Here is a 20,103-nt window from a genome sequence, read left to right as displayed (position 1 = left end):
GTTGCTTCAGGCCTCTGCTAGAGGTCTGGAGGTTGGCAACACTGAAGGGATGTGTACAGACAGGCTTTTGGATGCTTGATGCTGTGGCAGCTGGCCACTCTGGACTCTGTGCTTATTATTCTTATTAGACTGCTAATAAGAATAGCCAGCATTTACCGAGCTTCAGTGTGTGCTAGTGCTGCAGTAGTCATGTCCGGTCTCACATTCAACCACACCGTGACGTAGGGACTACCACTACCTCCACTTAAGAAGAGGATACCAAGGCATGCAGGCGTTAGCACAGCGATTTATGTCAGACTCTTTTGAAGCACCTTGGTGAATCTGCTTTACCAATGCCAGGCAGGGGATTTGGGGGTACAGGGTACCCCCGTATCTTGTGTCCAGCTCCTTTGTGGAAGGGATTCTTCCCAATGCAACACAGCTGGTTCAGAAAAATGAGACACTTGGGTTTTGCCATTACACAGCAGAGTGTGTATGTGTGTGTGTGTGTGTGTGTGTGTGTGTGTGTGTGAACACTTTGCATATTGTGCTTTTGAGAACTGGGGTGGAGCACAAACTAACTTCGGCTGCTCTGGGGATTAAGAGGACATTTACAGCATCTGCTTTTGGAGAGAATTGTCTCCAAGCATATGGTTCCTGCTGCTGGCTTTCCTTCCTCTAAGTTCAATTAGTCAATGGAATGTTGTGCTATACACAGTTTCTCATGGCATCTGAGCCTAACTCTGTTGTTTGAGTCAAACCTGTGGGTCAAAGCCAAGAGCCAGGCCACTGGATGTTCTTGGGGTAGGCAGGGGGCTTAAGTATTGTGTTTTCCCAGGATGGCCTGGGATTTCTCCGGGTTGATCTATACTTTCTGCCAAAAGGCCTAGCTCTCAGGACCTGGTGATGGGACCCTGTATGGAAACAGGGCCGTTGTGGCTATAATTCATCAAGGTGAGGTTCTCCTGGAGCCACTGATTCAGTGTGACCAGAGTTCTTTTGAAGAAGACAGACTTATGAGAAGAAAGTCCTGAGACGATGCTGACAGAGTCTGGAGGTATATAGCTACAAGCCACCAGATTTGCTGCTGTCTGTGAGAACTCAGAAGCCCAGAAAAGGCAAGAATAATCCCCATTCAGACTTCAGAGGGAGCAAGACCCCACGAACAGCTTGAGGAGCCAGTTAGTTCCTGCCGTAGACAATGGTGAGCGTATGGATACAAGAGGAAACCTGTAGGTCAGTGCTTTTCCTTCTACCCTGTGGGTTCTGGCGACTACTCTCAGGTCATCAAGCAGTTCCCTTTTCCCGTGAGCCATCTCTATGACTTTTTTACGGCTGACAGCACTCATGTCAGAGATGCCAGCACATCCATGTCTGTCTCTGCTCTCCTCAGAGTCTCCAGGTAATGGAATCAATGTAGATGTTCATCAGTGGGTGGGTGGGGTCTGCACACAGGGGGGTTTAATTACGCTTTGTCGGTGAACAGAACTATACCATTTATAAGAAAATGGATAGAACTGAAAATCATGCCGAGTGAAGTAAGCCAGACTCAGACAGATACTGTGTTTTCTCTCGTGGGTAGAGTCTAGATCACATAGACAGGGAGTGGAATGGAGTAGTGGGGGGGGGGGGAGGGAAGAAGTAGAATTCTCCCGAGGGGGCAGAAAGACAGACATGATGTTCAAGTATGCAAATGCTACAATAAAACCCATCGTTCACGGTACAACCAATATACACCAATTAAATGGCTAGACCTTGGGATGTTGATTCCTGATTTTGTATTGCCTCTCGGTAGCATGATGTTTGTGCTAGCTATTCAGTGATGGCAGGCCCGGGACTCCTCTGTTCCCTCTAATCAGGATACCTGAGCTAGCTGCCATCACTCCTTTCTTTCCATGCCTTGAAGGCCCCTCCATCCCAAGCCTGTTTTGGCTTTCTTAGCTCCCAGGTATCTGCCTGAAACAGCTTCCTACATCTGTGCCAAGTGGGGCCTGACTTTCAGCTATTTTTCTCAAATTAATTATATTTTCCTGTGTGTTCTGACTGTTCCCTGGTTCCTGAGAACCCTGTCTTTGTTTTGTGTTTGTTTGTTTGCTTGCTTGCTTGCTTGCTTGCTTGCTTGCTTGTTTTCAAAACAGGGTATCTCTGAGTAGTAGTCCTGGCTGTCTTGGAACTCTGTCTGTAGACCAAGCTAGCCTTGAACTCAGAGAGATCCACCTGCATCTGCCTCTAACTGCTGGGATTAAAAGCTCCAACCACCACTCCCCAGGGGAGAGTCCTTTGTTGGAGGGTATTTGACTACATTGTGAACCCAAGATTGTGAACTGAAAAAACCTTGTTGTGGTCCAGCTCAACCCTAGCACATGCCTTTAATCCAAGAGCTAAATAAAGTCAACCCTAGGTCAAGAGGCAGAGCAAGCAGCTAGCTGTCAAGGACTGAATATAAGTAATCAGAAAGGAGGGGCTTTGAGTTGAAGGGTATTTAAGACAGTGTGGAGAAGGAGAAGGAGCTTTTCCCTTCAGGGACATGGGTGGAGTAGTAGGAAGGTCAGCTGAGAACGTTCAAACTAGCAGTTTTCTCCCCAACATCTGGCTCCTGAGTCTTCCTTGCTAACATCAAACGACTGGGATTTTTGTTTTTAAAACAATAGTCCCCTCTTACTTGTACTTACATCTTAGGCTAGCACAGAGTATATGGCAGTCCAGGCCTTGTATATGGATCTTCAGCAGAGATGGTGACATCTGTATAGTCCAGTTTCACCCAGGATCTGTCTTCCTATGTCCAAACTGAACATCAAATAAAGGTTATAAAATATAATAGGACACCAGGGACAGAGGTTGGGTCACCTTGAGAGAAGGGAGGCTGTGGAGTTAGCTATAAGAGTCCCCTGGGACACAGCCAAAGCTTTGGAACATGGAACACTGTTCCACTCAATGCCCACCCCTGCCCTGTAGGACAGTTTTTGTGTGTGGTGATGGTACAGGGGCTCAGATGTCAACCGATGCTGGCCTGAAAGCACTGGGTTTGGCATTTCAGGGACTGGGAAATATGAAGATGTATTCTAAGAAGTTTCGCTGCAGCCAAGACTGCATGGTCTTAATTAGAGTTACTAATTATCAAAGTTACTAGTGTGTATGTACATTCCTTGTTTTTATTTCCTTGTTATTTAGTTTTGTTGAGATAGGGAACCCACTATGTAGACCAGGCTGGCCTTGAACTAGGCCTTCTAGACTAGGCTAAGATTAAAGGTATGTGCCGACACACACTTTTCGAAAGGGTGTGGTGGTATACACATTTTCTGAAAATCCAAACCTACTCTTGGAGTCTTCCGTTCCTAGCTCATCCAGTTCCGTTTCAGAACTATAAAAAAGATCTTCCTGGGGTGTTGGGGTGTGTATGTCAAAGAGAGTCGGTGAAAGAGAGCAGCCCAGGTACACAGAATGTGCCAATCATGGCAGACTTGCAAGAGGAAGAGAGGAAACCTTGCCATCTCTGGAGGCCTCCCCTCTATGAACATGGTGGCTCTCACCATGGAGCTGGCAGAGTGTCCAGCCCACCCTCTTCTTCATGTCTCTACTTTTTGTGGGGAGGCCTCTGGAGCATTCTTCAACACTCAGAGCATGACCAGAAGCCACACAGGTATGTCGCAGAGCTGAGCCCCAAACAGCCCCACACTTTATGGGCTCTGCCCTCAGTGCTATATTATCAGAAACTCCTGGCATTTCTGAATGCTATGGGTGAACTAAGCACACAGCCCTCTGTACCCTTTACCCACTGAGGGTGAGGTATCCCCACTGAGCTGTGTGTCAGCCATTGGAGCTCCAAGACACCTTTGGGACCCTGAAGGTGCATGATGTGGTCTCAGAGGCCTCTGACCTTATCTGTTATGACTTCTGTGGGTTGTCACCCCACCCCCAACCTCCAGCTTGACACAAGCCAGGGTCATCTGGGAAGAGGAAACTTCAACTGAGAAAAGTGCCTCCTCCATCAGATTGGCTGGTGGGCAAGTCAGTGGGAGTATATTCTGATTGGTGATTGATGTGGGAGGGTCTAGCCCATTATGTGTGGTGCCACCTCAGGGCAGGTGGTCTCAAGTTGAGTAAGCTGTGGAGAGAGTTTTAGTGTGTTATTGCTATGAAGAGACACTATGACCAAGACAAATCTTGTAAAGGAAAGCATTTAATTAGGGGGTTGCTTACACTTTCAGAGGGTCAGTCCATTATCATCATGGCAGGGAGTGTGGCCACAAGCAGGAAGACCTGGTGCTGGAGTGGTCTCTAAGAGCTTTACATCCTGAGCTACAGGTGGCAGGGGGCTGCAGGAGGCTAGGGGGAGACACTGGGCCTAGTGTGGGCTCTCTAAACCTCAAAGACCCAATGACACCTCCTCCAACAAGGCCACACCCCCTAATCCTTCCAAACAGTTCACCAACTGGGGACCCAGCACTGAGCATCTATGAGGACCATTCTTAGGCATTCTACTCTAAGGAGCAAGCCAGTAAGCAGTGTTCCTCCACGGCTTCTGCTTTATTTAGTCCCTGCTTCCAGGCTCCTGCCCTGACTTCCCTTCCTGATAGACTATAAACTATAAACTAAAATAAACTCTCTCCTCCTCAGGTTGCTTTGATATTAGTGTTTAATCTCAGCAGTGGAGAAAAAGCGAGGAGGATTCCAGGCAAGAGCTAAAGAATGGGATTCTGGCAGCTTTACCTCGGGACCTGAGGGAGAGGCACACTAAGCTTCTAGCTGTCACCCCAGGAAGGTGGACACAAAGTTAGATCATGGAGGAAGGAGGATGTGGGTTTCTGGAACCTGTGTCTCTGTATTTGGCAAGGTCTCTTTATAAGGACTATAGCCTGGGGCTCATTTAAGGAGGCAGCTGGGGACAGCAGGAATCACATCCTAGAATTCCTCAGCTGAGCGGGAAGAAAACCAGCTGCCTCAGGACCCCAAGACAGAACATGCTGGTTGGCAGCTTGGAGAAAAAGAAACCAAATGTGCCAACCAAGAGTGATCCTCTCACTTCCAGATCATCTGTGTGAGCCCAGGCTTCGAGGTCCCTGCCATAAAACCCACCTGCTCTGGTTTCAGGCACCTGGCTTCAGTCAGGGAAGCCAGTATGTGGAGAGCTTTGCTCTGACTGAGCTGTGGACAAGGCACCACAGCTGACCCAGCAGCCATCAGTGGGGATGTCCTACCTACTGACCACTCGCTTTCCTCTCCTGTTTCCACCCTGTCTCCTGCCAGCCCCGCACTCCAGTCCTTTTCTCCTCCTGCCCCTGGCTAAATCTCTCTGCCTCCTGGCCTCTTTGTCTGTCCTTCCCTTTTGCCAAGAAGGCTTCAGAGGAAGGCCCTGAGAATCAGGAAACAGCGATGTATGTTCTGCCACTTGTGTGTGTCATTGCGTGTCTCCTTTTCAATCTCTGGGAGTTTCCTATCTCTAAGGAAGTCCCTGGATGAAAGTCTAAAGGTTCTTTTCAATTCTGGACATTAAGTCTCTACTTCCGTGGATGAGAACACCGCCTCTGGAAATGTGTGCCTTTCCCCCATTTTGGGATATTGTCAGTGGATTATTCCAATGGAGTTATAAGAACTACCACAACATTTCTGGTCTAGACAGGGCCAGAGAGAGAATGCTTATTATAATGGCTCTGCCTTTGGGGTGATTTTAATGCTTGCAGACATGTCCTCTTATGCCTAGGGAAACATCTTTACATCACAGGCTGGATAATACCTATGTTTTATAGATTGACAAAGCAAGGCACTTTCAGGGATATATGGCCTCTGGTTATCAATATGAGTTAGTAGAATGGGCACTACATAGCCAGATGATCTGACTGTGGAGAAATCACTAAGGACTCCAGGTCTCAATAATGAATGCAGGGTCACAGCAGACAGTGCAGGCGGAAGCGGTCTGCACGGGTGTGAAGCATTTGCTGCCACCATTTGCTCCAGCACAGAGGTCAGGCACCACACACAGTCCCCCCACCCCTGCTATACTGCCCTTCCCATCAGCACTAAATGCAACCCCAGTTTCTCTGAGTGGAGGAAGCAGACGTCCACCTGACCCCCGGTCCCTTTGATTCTCTCCTTCTAGATTGTAAATTCACCTGCCACCCAGAGTGCCGCAACCTGATCCAGCTGGACTGCAGACAGAAGGAGGGCCCTGCCCTGGATAGACACTCTCCAGAAAGCACCCTCACCACGACCTTCAACCAGGTAAGCAGAGGATGCCACAGGCCAGGCTGGAAAGCAGCCCCTGTGGGTGGCACATATACAACTTGTTCTCTGGCCAGATGGAGCCTCAGACACACCCTTCCACAGGGGTCTGGGAAGTGACAGGCCTGCCCTGCAGATTTCTCCATGAAGTCTATTTGGCCCTGGGCTCTGATCCAGGTATAGGTACAAGTAGTGATTCCTAAAGAAGTTTCTAGAAGGCCTGAAGCTCCACACATCATCTTGCCTTTAGATCATAGATCCTTCCAGACTTCTCAGACCAACCTTCAAAGGGGTTGGGCATGTATTCGTTCTCTGCGGAAGCAACGGGAATATGGTATCCCCAGTGGCTCGTGATTCTGAAGTCTGCAAAGCACATGGATGGCCGCGCATCTGAACTGTAATGTTTAGGGTTTGGGATGTAGAGGACAGGGTGTATTGATTGTTGTGTTAAGTATTCGTCTAATATCTGTTATGTATCAAGTGCTGTTGAGGATAGGCGTAATAAATGACAACTTCAGGATGACCCACAGAGCGTTTACACGCGGGCTGGGGAATTGTAACACAGCTGACTGGTAGATACTGGGACATGTGTGCAAGAAGTATCAGCCAAGTGTTTTGGGTACACTGTGTAATTGTTTCTGCTAACAGAAAAAACATCAAGGAAGGCTTTCCAAAGGAGGTAACATTTGGTGTGAGCCTTGTCCTTTGGGGCGAGGGCTTGCTGGTCAGGGAAGATAAGTGTATCCTAGGATATTGCCCATTTCTTAATTTAGCAAGGTTTTAAGTGTCCACTGTATATATCCCAGACTCAGGAACACAAAGGACTTAGTGATACACGTAAGAAAAATGGCCCCTTCCTGTCTTGCACTTACAGCAAGGTGAGGAAGGAGCAGACTCTGACTCTGAAGAGGGAAATGCACAGGCATTATGGGGGACTCACAAGCAGTGTCAAGTCCCCACAGCCTCTAGGCACATGTTCCACGGTGTTCAAATGCCTGGCACACCTGTGGTCGTTCCCAGGTCCCCTGTTGTCTCTGTGCCTGCTCCCGTGGAAAAGCATTGTTACAAAACAAGTGTGATAAAAGCATAACATCAAACTGGTCCTAAGATGTACACTGAAAGCTTCAGTATCCCCTCTTCAGTCTTTGAGGTCATGGCTACTCTAACATAGTCTGCAGCCAGGCCTTTGGGAATGGGCTGGCCTATTACAGGAGACCTGAGGAACACTGGTGAGCAATGCAGATTTCTGTCTTGTGTTCTGCCTTGTTTTGCTGTTTTTCTGCTGCTGGCAATGGAACCTGAAGCTTGCTGGGCCATGCTTTGACCAAGCTCCCCAGGCAGCCTGTTAATGAGGATTCCCTTAAAAGACAGGGTGAAGAGTGCAACATCCCTAAAAGGGTCTTTTTGTTTGTTTGTTTGTTTGTTTGTTTCTGTTTTCTTTTTTGTTTTTGGAAACAGGGTTTCTTTGTATAGCCTTGGCTATCCTGGAACTCAATCTATAGACCATGCTGGCCTTGCTAGCCTCCAACCCAGAGACCCACCTGCCTCTGCCTCCCCAGTGCTGGCATTAATGGTGTGTGCTACTATTGCCTGGCCCCTAAACGTGTATTTAAACAACTGCTTTCCCCAGTTTCTCTTTCTCTTCGGATACTACCAAGTTTCTTCTTTCTGCTCCGAATCTTACTCATTCCCCCATCCTGGATCCTGGTTCCCCACTACCTGGATCTGCTTCTTGGGGTCTCTCATACTCTGTCTAGGACAGTCTGTAGAAGGAAGTGATTTCTGCCCCCCCCCCCCCTTCCCGAGACATCTGGGCGTATCTGGAGATGGTTTGGTTTGTCAGCTGGGACCTAGTACGTAGAGGCCAGGGGTTCTGCTAAGTGGTCTGCATGTTGCAATATAACCCACAGAAAGGCAGTATGGAAGCAGCTGGCCTCAAATGTCAGCCGTGCTGAGGTGGAAAAGCCTCTGTAGGCTGTGGGCCAACTCCCAGGGCTGTGGACAGAAGGCTGGGAAGGGCATGGTTTTATTGCACACACACACACACACACACACACACACATGGTCTTTTTCTTAGAATGATAGCTAGGAGGAATGTTTTCCAGTGGTGCATCAGACAACAGAGCTCTGTCCTTGGAAGAAAAGGCATCCTAGAGCCCTCTGGCTAACTGCGCCATGGCTGTCTGTCTATCACAGAGACAGCTCTGCAGCATCACAGAGCTGTAAGGAACTCCTGCACAGTGCCAGCAAGCAGCCCCCAGCAGCAGCAGCTTGTGTGGGTCCAGGTTGCTGGGTGCTGTGGCATGTGCCTTGGACAGGCTTGCCTTCAGTAGAGAACCCCGCCCATCTCTGTGGGGAAAGCCAGGCCCTGATCGGGTTCTTTGCCTCTTCTTAGAAACCTGTTCATTTCTGCCTTGGCTTGGATTCTGTTACATGAGAATCGCAGGTACTTTCTTCTACCTGGCTGTTGCTGCCTGGCTGAACTAGTTCACCTCTTGCCATCTTCCTGAGGATTTATCGAGGCAGAGGCCTGGGCCTGAGCTCAGCGAGGTGGGGGCCCAGTCAGGGATCTATTGTGAGGTCTTGATCTGGTAGCATTTCTCCTTTTTGCTACTTAAGGGAAAGAAGAACATAGATTTTCCAGCAGCTGGAAAGAAGCAGTCTTATATGAATTTTCATGTATCCTTCTGTACAAGCATTTACGTGTGTGTGTGTGTGTGTGTGTCTGTGTGTGTGTGTGTATGTGAAGCTGGAGCCTTGTGCACTCACAAGAGGCATTCACGATCCACTACTGAATTGCAACTCCCAGACCTTCATACATCTTTCAAAATATGACTGAGATCATCCTATGGATAGTATTTGGCCTTCACCTTTTAAAAGCAATAATGGCTGATTTCTGACTATCTCAGCAGAGGAAGGAAGAAGGGAAGGCAGATGTGGGAGAGGCAGCCTGGCTTAGAGCCTCAGCTGCAAACTCCTGAGGCCATGTGATCCCCATCCCTCCTCGGGAAGTCATGATAGTTGCCTGTTTTTGTGAACCAAAAGATCAGTGGTTTTACAAGTCTTTCCTCAAAGATCCCAAAGCCTCAGTGTTTTTCCCTTGGGCATCATCTGTGTGATCTGACACGTCTCCTGCAGGCCCACCAGGCCCTGGCTTCAGATTCAACCAGTTTGCCAGAGACTACCAAGAGATGACCACCGTTGCTAGTTGAGGAGCAGAACAAATAGCAAGAGCAGCTGTGGTCCTTTCATTTGGGGGGAGGGGGCACCCTGAAATGTTTTATATTTCCGGTGGCTTTAAAGGTGCTCTTAAATGTAACCCCAGTGATGGAAGCCTCCAGTAGCCCCCCAGTGCATCCACAATGAAGCAGCCTAGCCCCTCCTGTCAGCGGCACAAGAGAAGATGCTGCGTGTGGCTCTGCTTTGATTCTTATCCAAGCGTGCTCTCCCAAACCAGACAGCTCTGGCCCTCTGGCTGTTGACACACTTTTCTTGGACATGGAGTACACAGATTGTAAGAGACAAACTGAACCTTCTCCCCCGTTACTCAAATCCTATTCCCCATTTCTTCTGCCTGGTAGACTCCTTGAGCATCTGTCTGCAGAGACCAGCTCCTCCTAAGCAGGTCCCGGCCACAGGCACTCTCCTGTCATAATCCTGCTTGGGACCTTCAAGATCAAAGCCACAGCTCAGGTCCTTAGGATTGTGTGGCAAGCTCCATTGTTGGGTGCATAAAGAGCAACTGAGCTAGCTCTCTGCAAGCACATGCATTCATTGAATTAACCATAGCGGCCTAAGTCATCCTGCCACTGTGTAGGTGACCCTGTTCTATTTCACCCAACAGACAAATGACTTTCAAATCTCCAGAGTGGATCAACCTGGCTGATGGCCCTTCAACCCAGGAGGTCTCTCTTTCTTTTCTGCCTGCATTCCCACCCGAAACATTGACAGACATACCCCTCATCACTGTCATTCTTTCATAGAGCCCACAGCAGCTTGGCTCCTAACCTGGAACAACCAGCACACTTGTCTCCATTCCAGGCCTTGCCTTCCCAGGTCCTTCAGAAGAGGCGGGGCTACCGTCTTGTTGAGCCCAGGACCACCACACGGGGGAGCCAGAGAAGAGGAAGAAAGTCTGAAAGGACAAAAGCTTTTTTGTTTTTTAAAATTTTTTATGCAGTATATTTTGATTATATTCTTTTCTCTCCTCCAAGGTTAATGGGTGTGTGTCCTGTTAAGGCCCTGGCTCGCTGTCATGGAGATGCTGGATTCTTGGTGGATTTGTCCGGTGATTCAGTGCTGAATGACAAGCCTGGGGCCTTCAGCGTGCTAGGCAAAAGCTCTATCACCGAGCTACTTCTAACCCTTGTTGCTTTGTTTGTGAGACAGGGTCTTGATATGGAGTCCCCGCTGGCCTGGAACTTATAATCCTTGTGCCTCAGCCTCCCGAGTCCTGAAATTACTGGCTGTGGTACCTTACCTGGCTATATTCCTGTGTTTTGAAACTTCATCATTAGGTGCATAGTTTTAGGATTATTATGACTTTACACTTGGCCCCTTTATCCATGTGAAGTAGCTGTCTTTATCCTTGGTAGCATTCTGTGAATTGAAACACTTTCTTGTATTATATCATTACTGAACTTTTTTTTTTTTTTTTTTTTTTGAAATGCTGGGAATTGAACTTAGGGCCTCACACGGATCCGGCAAGTGCTTTACCACTGAGCTAACATTCCCAGCAGTGCTTTCTTTGAATTACTATAAGCTTAGCATTTCTTTTTTCTTTCTTTATGGTTTTTTTTTTTCCTATTCACTTGCTGCCCCTGCCTCCCGGTCTCCCCCTTTCATAATCCCTTTCCCCTTCCCCCCTCCCCTTATCCTCTGAGAGGGTGGAGCACCCCCTTCCCCCTCCCCCCCCCATATTGCTATTTGCTTTTTGTGCTTGCATGTGTGCAAGCATGTTTATGTGGTGTTTGTGGGGTGGGGGACATGAGTCTGAGTGTCTGGGTCCACACTCGTGTATACATATGGAGGCCAGAGCAGGGTGCTAGGTGGCTTTCTCTGTCACTCTCTACCTATTTAGTGAGAGACAGAGTCTCTCACTGAACCTGAAGCCAGCCATGTGTGCTGGGGTGGCTAGCCAGGGATTCTTGGCTTCTGCTGGTCTCCGCCCTTTAATTCTAGGGTTTCAGGCGTGCACAGTCATGTTTAAGTTCATGTTGGAGATTCAGACTTAGTCCCTCATGCTCGCAGGGGAGTGTTCTTACCCTCTGAGCCATCTCCTCAACACTACTGTGTCTTTCTACAGCCGTGTTTTGTTAAGAAATAGGCATGCATTCTGGGAAATGGGATTTGTCAGTCTGCAAAGGTCATGTGTTGACACAAACTTTGGCATACCGTGTTACACTCCTGGCTTGTGTCAAGTGTGTGCGGATGCGTGCCTTCAGCTTCCGTGTCTGAAAAGGTCCTTGTTTCATCTTTGGGTTTGAGTCGAAAGTTCTAAACCAAAAGGCTTTATCTCTTGTTACTTTAGTGTAAATTCATTTGTTACACCAAACCCACTATTATTTCTCTTGTGGTTTTCACCTGTAACTGTTCTGTGTCCAGGGCCATCTGTATGTGACATAGTCTCCTTCCCACGCTGTATACACCTTTCTCTTCCCCACTCCCCTCTGGTTTTTGAGACAGGTTTCTCTGTGTAACTCTGGCTGACTTGGAACTAGACCAGGCTGGCCTTGAACTCAGAGATCCTCCTGCCTCCCGAGTTCTGGAATTAAAGGCGTGCGACACCACTGCCTGGCCACTCTTTACTGTGACTTTTGAATAATTTGAGTATCATGTGCCCTTGGCTGCTGGACGTTTCTTTTGCTTGAGGTTCACTCCCTTTCTTGGCTGGGTGGCCTTATGTCATCCTCAAAATTGGGGAAATTATGGGTATTTCTTCAGGTTTTTACACCCTCTGACTGCTTTTCTCTGGAGGATTCTAGTTACATACATATCATTTGGCTTTTTGGATTTGTCCCATAGCTCACTGCTTCGGTCCTTTTGGAGGTGGTGGTGGTGGTGTTTTCTCTGTTTCCTTGGTGTGGTTACTACTGCCATCCTCTGTCCACCATAAAATGGAGGCGACTCAACACCTGTAATTTGTGGACATTAGCATGAATGTTGGAAAAGACAGATAGAGGGTCAGAGATCCAATCCCGACTCTTCTGGCAGACTTGGGAAGTGAGGGGACAGAATGTATTAGACTCCCACCCAGTCTCTTCAGGTTTGCTTTCTTGGTTCTCATGATTATAATTTAGCCTCAGTTTCTGTCCTGACTCATTTCCTAGAGAAGGACTGGATTGTCTCTCTCCCAAGGAATTCTAGAAGTAGCCAGATGAGTGTCAGCCCATCCACGTTTGCCAAAGGAAAGCCAACTCTCTCTGCCCAGCTCTGGCTACATTTGGCATACCCTGTGTCATGGCATCTTTGCCGATTCCCTACCATTTTAGAGCCAGAAGTGCTACGTAGCCTAACAATTCATCTGCACCCAGAACCTTTCCACACAGGAGCTTCCCAAGGCCATTTTGCCTGGCACAGGGAGAGCTCATGTCTGCTGTGTCAGAGCCAGATACCTTCTAAACAGGATAGTACCTGACAGCCTGCCTCTAAAGAGGGATAGAACTACAGTTCTGTTTCCCCCCAAAGCTTGGGTGCCTTGGAGACATTTCTCTGTGCTCCTCATAGCCTGTGAGCAGTAGACTTCCAAGATGGCAGGCCATTCCCGAAGTTCTGAGGTGAACAGCAGCAGGACCTTCCTTTCTAGGGGTAGTGCCATGAAGACTGAAATCTCACAGTAGAAGGCCGATCCACCCCAGATTCTAGAAGATGAGCTCTGCACCTGAGGGGGACCTGAGGGAGAAACTTGCTGAAAAGAAACACTACTGTTCTCTAGTTTCACAAAAGGACAGCAAAGGCACAGACCTGACCCCAACCTGATCATGAGCTCTTCGGGGTGTCAGTGTCTGGGTGTGGGTGGCTGAGTCCATTCAACTCCACTCAGTGTTTATAAGCATCCAGACTCTTGTCAGAGCTGACACTCAAGTGAGAGAAGCATGGCGTGAGCTAGTGTCTCCGAGAAAGTGAATCTCGAGTGAGTCTAACCTAAATGGTATACAGATGCTTATCTTCTAAAACAGGAAATCATCTGTGGAAAAATTTAGTTGTCTGCTTTACACGGCCATGTCATGCTCAGAAATGCCACCCCAGGGACGGTAGATAGTACTGTTAAGATTGAACCCAAATAAGACATCTGGAAAAGGATGCCTCTGAGGAAGGTGTGGGATATGTGGTCATCACTGAGGGACAGGAAGCAAAGGACGGAGGAAGGTGTGTGTGTGTGTGTGTGTGTGTGTGTGTGTGTGTGTGTGTGTTGAACACATACATCTATGTATGTATGCATGTGATGGCCAGAGAACAGCCTCGGCAGCCATTCCTCCTCAAGCATGCTATTCACCTTATTTCTGTGTGTTGGGGATGGTATGTGTAGGCGAGTATATGAAGAACTCCCATGCATATGTATGTAGGTGCATGGGAGGCCTGGAAGGGCATCAGATGCCTTCCTTGTTCATTCATGACCTTAACCCTGGAGCTCACTGATTCAGCTGGCCTGGCTGGCCAACAGGCCCCAGAGACCCTCCTGTTTCCTTCTCCCCAGCTCAGGAACATAGGTGCATGGCATCACACCTAGCTTGTTATATTGATGTTGGAGATTGAATATAGGTCCTTGTGCATATGTGACAAGCCCTGTATTGACTGAGCTGTCTTCCCAACCCCCAGAAGAAGATTTTGACAAACAGAGAGAATAACAAAAGAGAAAGCATGAGAAGCAAGGATGGCTTCTGGGAATGCAAGTCAAATTTTGCACAGTTTTAAGGAGGGAACTTGGTTGCGGCTGCAGCCTTGATGATAATGGACTGAACCTCTGAACCCGAAAGCCAGCCCCAGTTAAATATTGTCCTTATAAGAGTTGCCTTGGTCATGGTGTCTATTCACAGCAATGGAAACCTTAACTCAGACACTGGGGCTGGAGCAATGGCTCAGAGGTTAAGAGCACTGGCTCTTCCAGAAGAACAAGGTTAAGTTCCTGACACTCCAGTGGCAGTTAGCAACCGTCTGTAACTTCAGTTCCAAAGACTCCAACACCCTCCTCTGGGCTCCAGGGGCACCACACACGTAGGTAGGTGGTGTGCAGATACATGCAGGCAAACGCACTAGTCCCTGCCTCCCAGTGTCACTGCTTTTCTGGAACACGAAGAACACCAGGATGGATATGACAGAAGCTGTGGTCTCCGGCCAGGATGACATGTGAGAAAGAAGGAAAGCTTAGCGTCCTGTCTTTCATCACCTGACCCTGAGTCAGGGGAGTGGGCCACTCACCATTCACCAAGGGTTTCACAACCTGCGTGGTACAGGTAGGACTCTGTACAGCACGCTTCGGGTCCAGTCCTGTTCCTGGCCCCATGGGCAAGATCAGGCAGTTCCATGCTTTGTGGCTTACCCCTTAGAAGTTTAAATCCTACCACCCAAGCTCCTCCACGCCCCCTCTGTTCCCAGGGCCAATCGCTTTTGTTAATTAGTCAACATCAAGATTCCAACTACATGCTTATGACAGACAGACAGGCTTCCTCTGTTTCAGACTCTAAAGCCTCAGTCAGGATTTTCCCCCATAGTAGGTGCTCAACTCACTCTTATTGGGTATGATCTTTGCCGGTTTCTTTTTATCCCCTTGGACCTTGTCTGTATCCTCAACTTTGCTGACTTCTCACTCCTGGCCTCCTTCCAAAGGTATAATATGACCAGCAGTCTCAGCTAATCTGGACCTCTGAGATCGTTCAGACACTGAGCCACCAACCAGGCAAGATACACTAGCTGGACTGAGTCCCCTGGCATATAGGACTCAGTGGACTGCCTGGTCTGGCCTCAGTGAGAGAAGATGCACCTAACTCTCGAGAGACTTGAGGCCCCAGGGGGTGGAGAAGCCTAGTGGGGTTGGGGGAGGGTTGGGGGCGTGGGGACATCCTCTTGGAGATGGGGGAGGAGGAATGGGATAAGGAACTGTGGGAGGACAAACTAAGAGGGGGGTAACAACTGGGCTATAAAACAATAAAAGTAATATGAAAAAATTTTTAAATGAACATAATACTTACTCTCAAGGTTACAGAGTGGCCTAAGAGAAGTGTGGGTATCAAAGGCATCTGAAAGCCCTACTCAGTATCACCTCACAGTGTCTGGAATAGCATGGAGCAACGCTCTATAAGAAGACAGCATCCCTGAAGAGGGCTTTCCCCCTCCTCTCTAGCATCCTATGTGCTGTGCACAAGAAGTGACTTGCGCTGGTTCCTGGGAGGCTCGAGCTAGCGTTTGAAAAGGTTATTATTAGCCTTGTTTGAGATCGCACGTTTTGAATGTTGTACCACCAAAGTGGAGCTCTGTCGATGACCCCCAGGGCAGTGTGGTCACAGGGGACCCGAGGCCTGTGTTTCCTGTGTATTAGATTGCTCCATTGAACCTGGGGGTTGGCTTTATTAGAAACTGAGTTTGCTAGCTGGACCATGAAGGTAGGATGTTGGAGATGGCCTCCTCTGAGCATTCACCCTATCTATCGACATCAGAGATGTGGAAACCGATACCAGCTTCCTGGCTTGAACCACTGTCTCTGGGGAAAACCTCCCAGCCTCTAAAACACCCATTTGATGATTGCTGTGGGCAGAGCAAGCCCTTTCTCAGTCCATCTCAGGGAGATCTCTCCTGACTCCCAGCAAATCCTCCTTGCTCCCTTACTCTACCCCATCGCTAGCCTGCTGTCCGTCTTTCCTTATCGTCCTTCTAGGGAGAGGGAGCTAGTAGCATTAAAGGTTCTGGGTTGATGGCACCACCCCCAGGGTGCTGTTATCTGCTGGTTTCTTTATAGGATGATGGAACCATATTGTGTATAACTTTAAAGCCCCTGAGCACAGACAGATTTGGCTGAGGAGTGGGAAGAAGGTTCCTCACAAAGTAACGACTGCTTAAAGTGGAGGGTGCAGCTCCATGTCTGAGGCTAGGGAGTCTAACCCTCTGCCAGCCCCAGCTTCCCAAGCACTGGATTTGTTCAGAATTGTAAGAACAGCCACAGACTTGGGTCCTGAGAGCCTGCCTCCTCAACCCGTCTCCAGGCCATCCTGGGGTCTACAGGCCACCGGACTCTATAAGGGTAGCTGGTGCTCTTAGAAGCGCAAGCTTCCAAGGGTCATGCTTTCATTTCCAGGCGCTCTGGGTTCCTCTGCGTTTCATGCTGACAGAGTGCCCGCCAAACCATCCCAGCTGATGGATGGAACATCACAGTGACTCAGAGCAAATAGACCCTCGGGTCACAGATCTGGCCTGACTATCGTATATGGCCTGTTTGCGTGACTCTGAGTTTTGCCTTTCTTGTCCGTGAAATGGAACTAACGGTGCCTGTTTAATGTTTAAAATTAACGGCAGACGGCATGCCAGCACCCAACACGTACGGCTGTTGCCCAAACAATGGTAGCCCAAATTGCTGTCAGACCACTGTGGTCTGGAAGGATCCGTCCCAAATAAGAAAAGCATTCCTTCTAGCCCGCCTAGTCCCTGCAGAATTAAGTATAGGAATGACTTGATCTGGCAGAGGGCCTCCTTCACCAGACTGCCAGGAAAACGTGTAAATAACCTGGTGCTGTCTGCCGCCTCTTTGATGGTGAAGTTCTGTAGACGGAAGGGTGGCTCGGCCTCGCCCTGCATCACTTCTCCTGGGGCTTGCAAGTGCTCATTAGACCCGGCGGTTTTCTCTGGCCTTTCGAGTTAAAACATTGCTTCTTCTCCAGGCAGGCTGGAGAATGATTTCTCTCTCCAATTAGCACCACCTGACCTAGCACCTGGAAAGGGGGAAGGATATCGGGGTGGAGGGATGGAGTAGAGGACATGGGAGTAGTGGGGGGGATGTACCTTTACTCCAAAGCTATCACCATAGCACATGAGAAAGATTGCATCCAGAAGGAACAGGAAGAGGCCAAGGGAATTGTCCCCCTCAGGTCCATCCCTGGTTGGTCCCTATCCTGGCATCTCCACCAGGAGTCCTTGGCACTCAGCTGGGGGGGGGGGGGGTGAATGATACCCAGCAGGGTTTTGGGGAACCTTGCTAGAGGAAGTGGCTTCAGGGCTGCACAGAGCAGTACAGGAAAGGCACTGGGAGGGAGGTGTGGGGTGGCTTGTCAGCACATGGGGCGGGGAGCCAGCAGACAGGCACAATGCCTGTCTCAAGACCGCAGAGGTGGCGCTAGAGAGCAAGGTGCGTGGACCCAGGGGCCCCAAGCTGTGCAGGGGCTTGAAACCCCAGTGAAGGAAGCACAGGCTGCCTGCCTGAGAGCAGCCTGGTAACACACTAGAACCAGCACCTGATCGCAGAACCAGAAGGGCCTCTCGCACAGCCCCTGCCCTGCAGTCCGATGAGCTCAGACTCGGGCGGGGCCCAATGACCGTGGACAGCAGCATGAGCAGCGGGTACTGCAGCCTGGACGAGGAACTGGAAGATTGCTTCTTTACCGCTAAGACCACCTTTTTCAGGAATGTTCAGAGCAAACAGCTTTCAAAGGTAAACCTGGTGGTTACAAACACCCTCAGGGGAGGAAATAAACTCCTTGGTCACAAGGGAAACTGTGGGTGGCATCCTTCCTCCCCCAGGGAGAGCCATGTGCAGGTAGAGGGGCTTCAGGGGCCACACTACTCTGATCAACCCTCCTTTCAGTGTTGCCTGCCCTTTCAGAATGGTTCTCTCTAGGATTTGGAGACCTCACTGATTCATGGATGGCTGCATGCCCATTTGTGCTTGAATGGGTAACTGGGCGCCTTCTCTGTCTTGTTCCTCTCCGGGTTTGAGTTTACAGCTTGTAGATGGGCAAGAAATGGCACCCAGACCCTCAGGAGATAAATACGAGTGGAGACTTCCGTGTTGTATGGGGCTAGGAACCATTTTAAAAACCTAGTCTAGCAACTAGGTTTGCAGAAGTCCGGAGTGGTTTCAGAAACAAGCTTCTCGCCTAGGCTGCCGTCAGACTACCGTTTTAGCTCCCGAGTAGGCTTGGGCAATCTGAAGGGGCTATGTGTTTCTTATACATGCTGACCTTTGGGTACCCAGCCAGGCTGGTCCTCTAGCATTCTCTCCTGAGTACCCACAGAGCCTCACAGGCTGCCATGTGTGCTGGCAGGGGTGAAAGTGTGACGTTTATTAAGGTACTTAGACAGCCAGTTCCAAGCCAAGACTTAGAGAGGCTACCTCCAAGGGCCAGTTTGTAGACAGATGTGACTAACCCTTCAAAGGTGTGTGGCAAGGTCACCATTAGCACAGGTGGACCTGGACCAAATAGAATTACCTCAAAACTTCCCTAAGTCTATCTGGCAGCCTCCTTTGTGCATAATTCATCCTGCCTGCAGGACCTGTCTTTGCTGAGTTTTGACTTTAGGCTAAGGCTCCCAGCCTTCCCTTGATGAGATGGAGCTCCCAAACCCAAAGACGGCTTGTGATTTTACTAAAACAGACCCGTGGAGCCAAGTATGCGCTTTTGGAGTTGGGGGACAGGGAGGCAGTGGTTCCTTCTATGGCTAGGTAGGCCTCAGGCAGAAAAACATCAGTGCAGAGGGGAAGTGTCCCACCCTCTCTTGGGGTTCTTGCTTCACTGTGAACCCCTCCCCCAGTCTAGAGCAAGGGATGGCAATCATAACTCCAGGTTTGTGAGCAGAATTGTGAGCAGCTACAGAAAACACCCGCAGGGCATGGGGAATCTGAAAAGCTTTCTAGGTCATTCTGATACCCAGAGGTTGTTTTATTGCTTTAGCAGGCTTTGTTACGGGCTGGGAAGAAATGGTTCCTGTTTTAAAAACAATTAGCTCCTGACTTGCTTCTCACTACAGGGCTAGTCCCAGAGGGTGAAAGCTTTGCATAACCAGAGTGAGAAGGGGCCACTGTGAGTGTCTTTTACTTGGCCATTGGGAAGACAGTTGTTTCTGTTATTCCTGGAGAGAAATGGAAATAGCCTTACAAAGAAATGTGCGTGATGGGCCTAGGAAAGGGAATGGCTTTCTCTCTCCATTCTCTCTCTTTCCCTCTGGAGAGATGGCTTGCTCCAAGCCCAGGTACCCTCCTCTCTCCATTTCCCCTATCTTTCCCTGTGTAGAATTTTCCCAGAAGAGGCCCTCCTTAACTTTGTATCTTTTTTTTTTTTTTTTTAAGAATTATGTATTTAGTTTATACTAATACACTGTAACTGTCTTTAGTCAGGCCAGAAAAGGGCAATCCCATTGCAGATGGTTGTGAGCCACCATGTGGTTGCTGGGAATTGAACTTGGGACCTCTGGAAGAGTAGTCAGTGCTCTTAACCGCTGAGCCATCTCTCTAGCCCCAACTTTGTATCTTGAATCCATGACATGTCTTGGGTCCTTTGAACATTTCTTTACCACTTTGTTAGCATCTATACTCTTAATAAAGATAGGAACCCCCTCTAAGAAACTCAGTTTCTGGAAAACAAGATAGCAGACAGTACAGTGAGGGGTAGCTACTCCAGGGAAGGAAAGTGAGGCAGCAAGACCTAACTCACCCCTGGACATTCAGGACTGCTATCAGGGTCAGACAGCTTTTATTAGTATTAGGCTAGCCTTTGGCACCTGGCTCAGTGACTGGGCTCCAAAGTGGCCCCACTGGCTCTGAGGAGGTGTGTAGGACCAGCTGACAGCTGAGGAGGCTTTCTCCAAACTTTCTGGAGTTTCCTCTTGTCAGTGCTGTTTTGTTATTCTGTTTCTTCTTACTAAATTTCCCAGCTCTACCAGACGCTTGCAGTCTGGAAAGGATTTCAGAGTGAACTGCCATAT

The 20,103-nt window shown here is 49.0% G+C and overlaps 1 protein-coding gene across 2 annotated transcripts in view; it reads left to right on the top strand.

The window, feature by feature from the left end:
* Positions 1-20,103, top strand: part of Rassf5 (Ras association domain family member 5) — a 60,427-nt gene that overhangs the window by 22,044 nt on the left and 18,280 nt on the right. The window contains exon 2 of one of the 2 annotated variants that reach the window (XM_076941123.1): positions 6,077-6,198. In XM_076941123.1, coding sequence (XP_076797238.1) covers positions 6,077-6,198 — 122 coding nt within the window. Of the gene's footprint in view, positions 1-6,076; positions 6,199-17,527; positions 17,834-20,103 lie in introns of those variants that run through there. The other variant, XM_076941124.1, reaches the window with a different exon arrangement.

Source organism: Arvicanthis niloticus, chromosome 10 (genome assembly GCF_011762505.2).
Source record: "Arvicanthis niloticus isolate mArvNil1 chromosome 10, mArvNil1.pat.X, whole genome shotgun sequence".
Classification (NCBI taxonomy): domain Eukaryota; kingdom Metazoa; phylum Chordata; class Mammalia; order Rodentia; family Muridae; genus Arvicanthis; species Arvicanthis niloticus.
The sequence above is the reverse complement of the archived record's forward strand: the minus strand, read 5'-3'. Positions and strand labels throughout refer to the sequence as shown.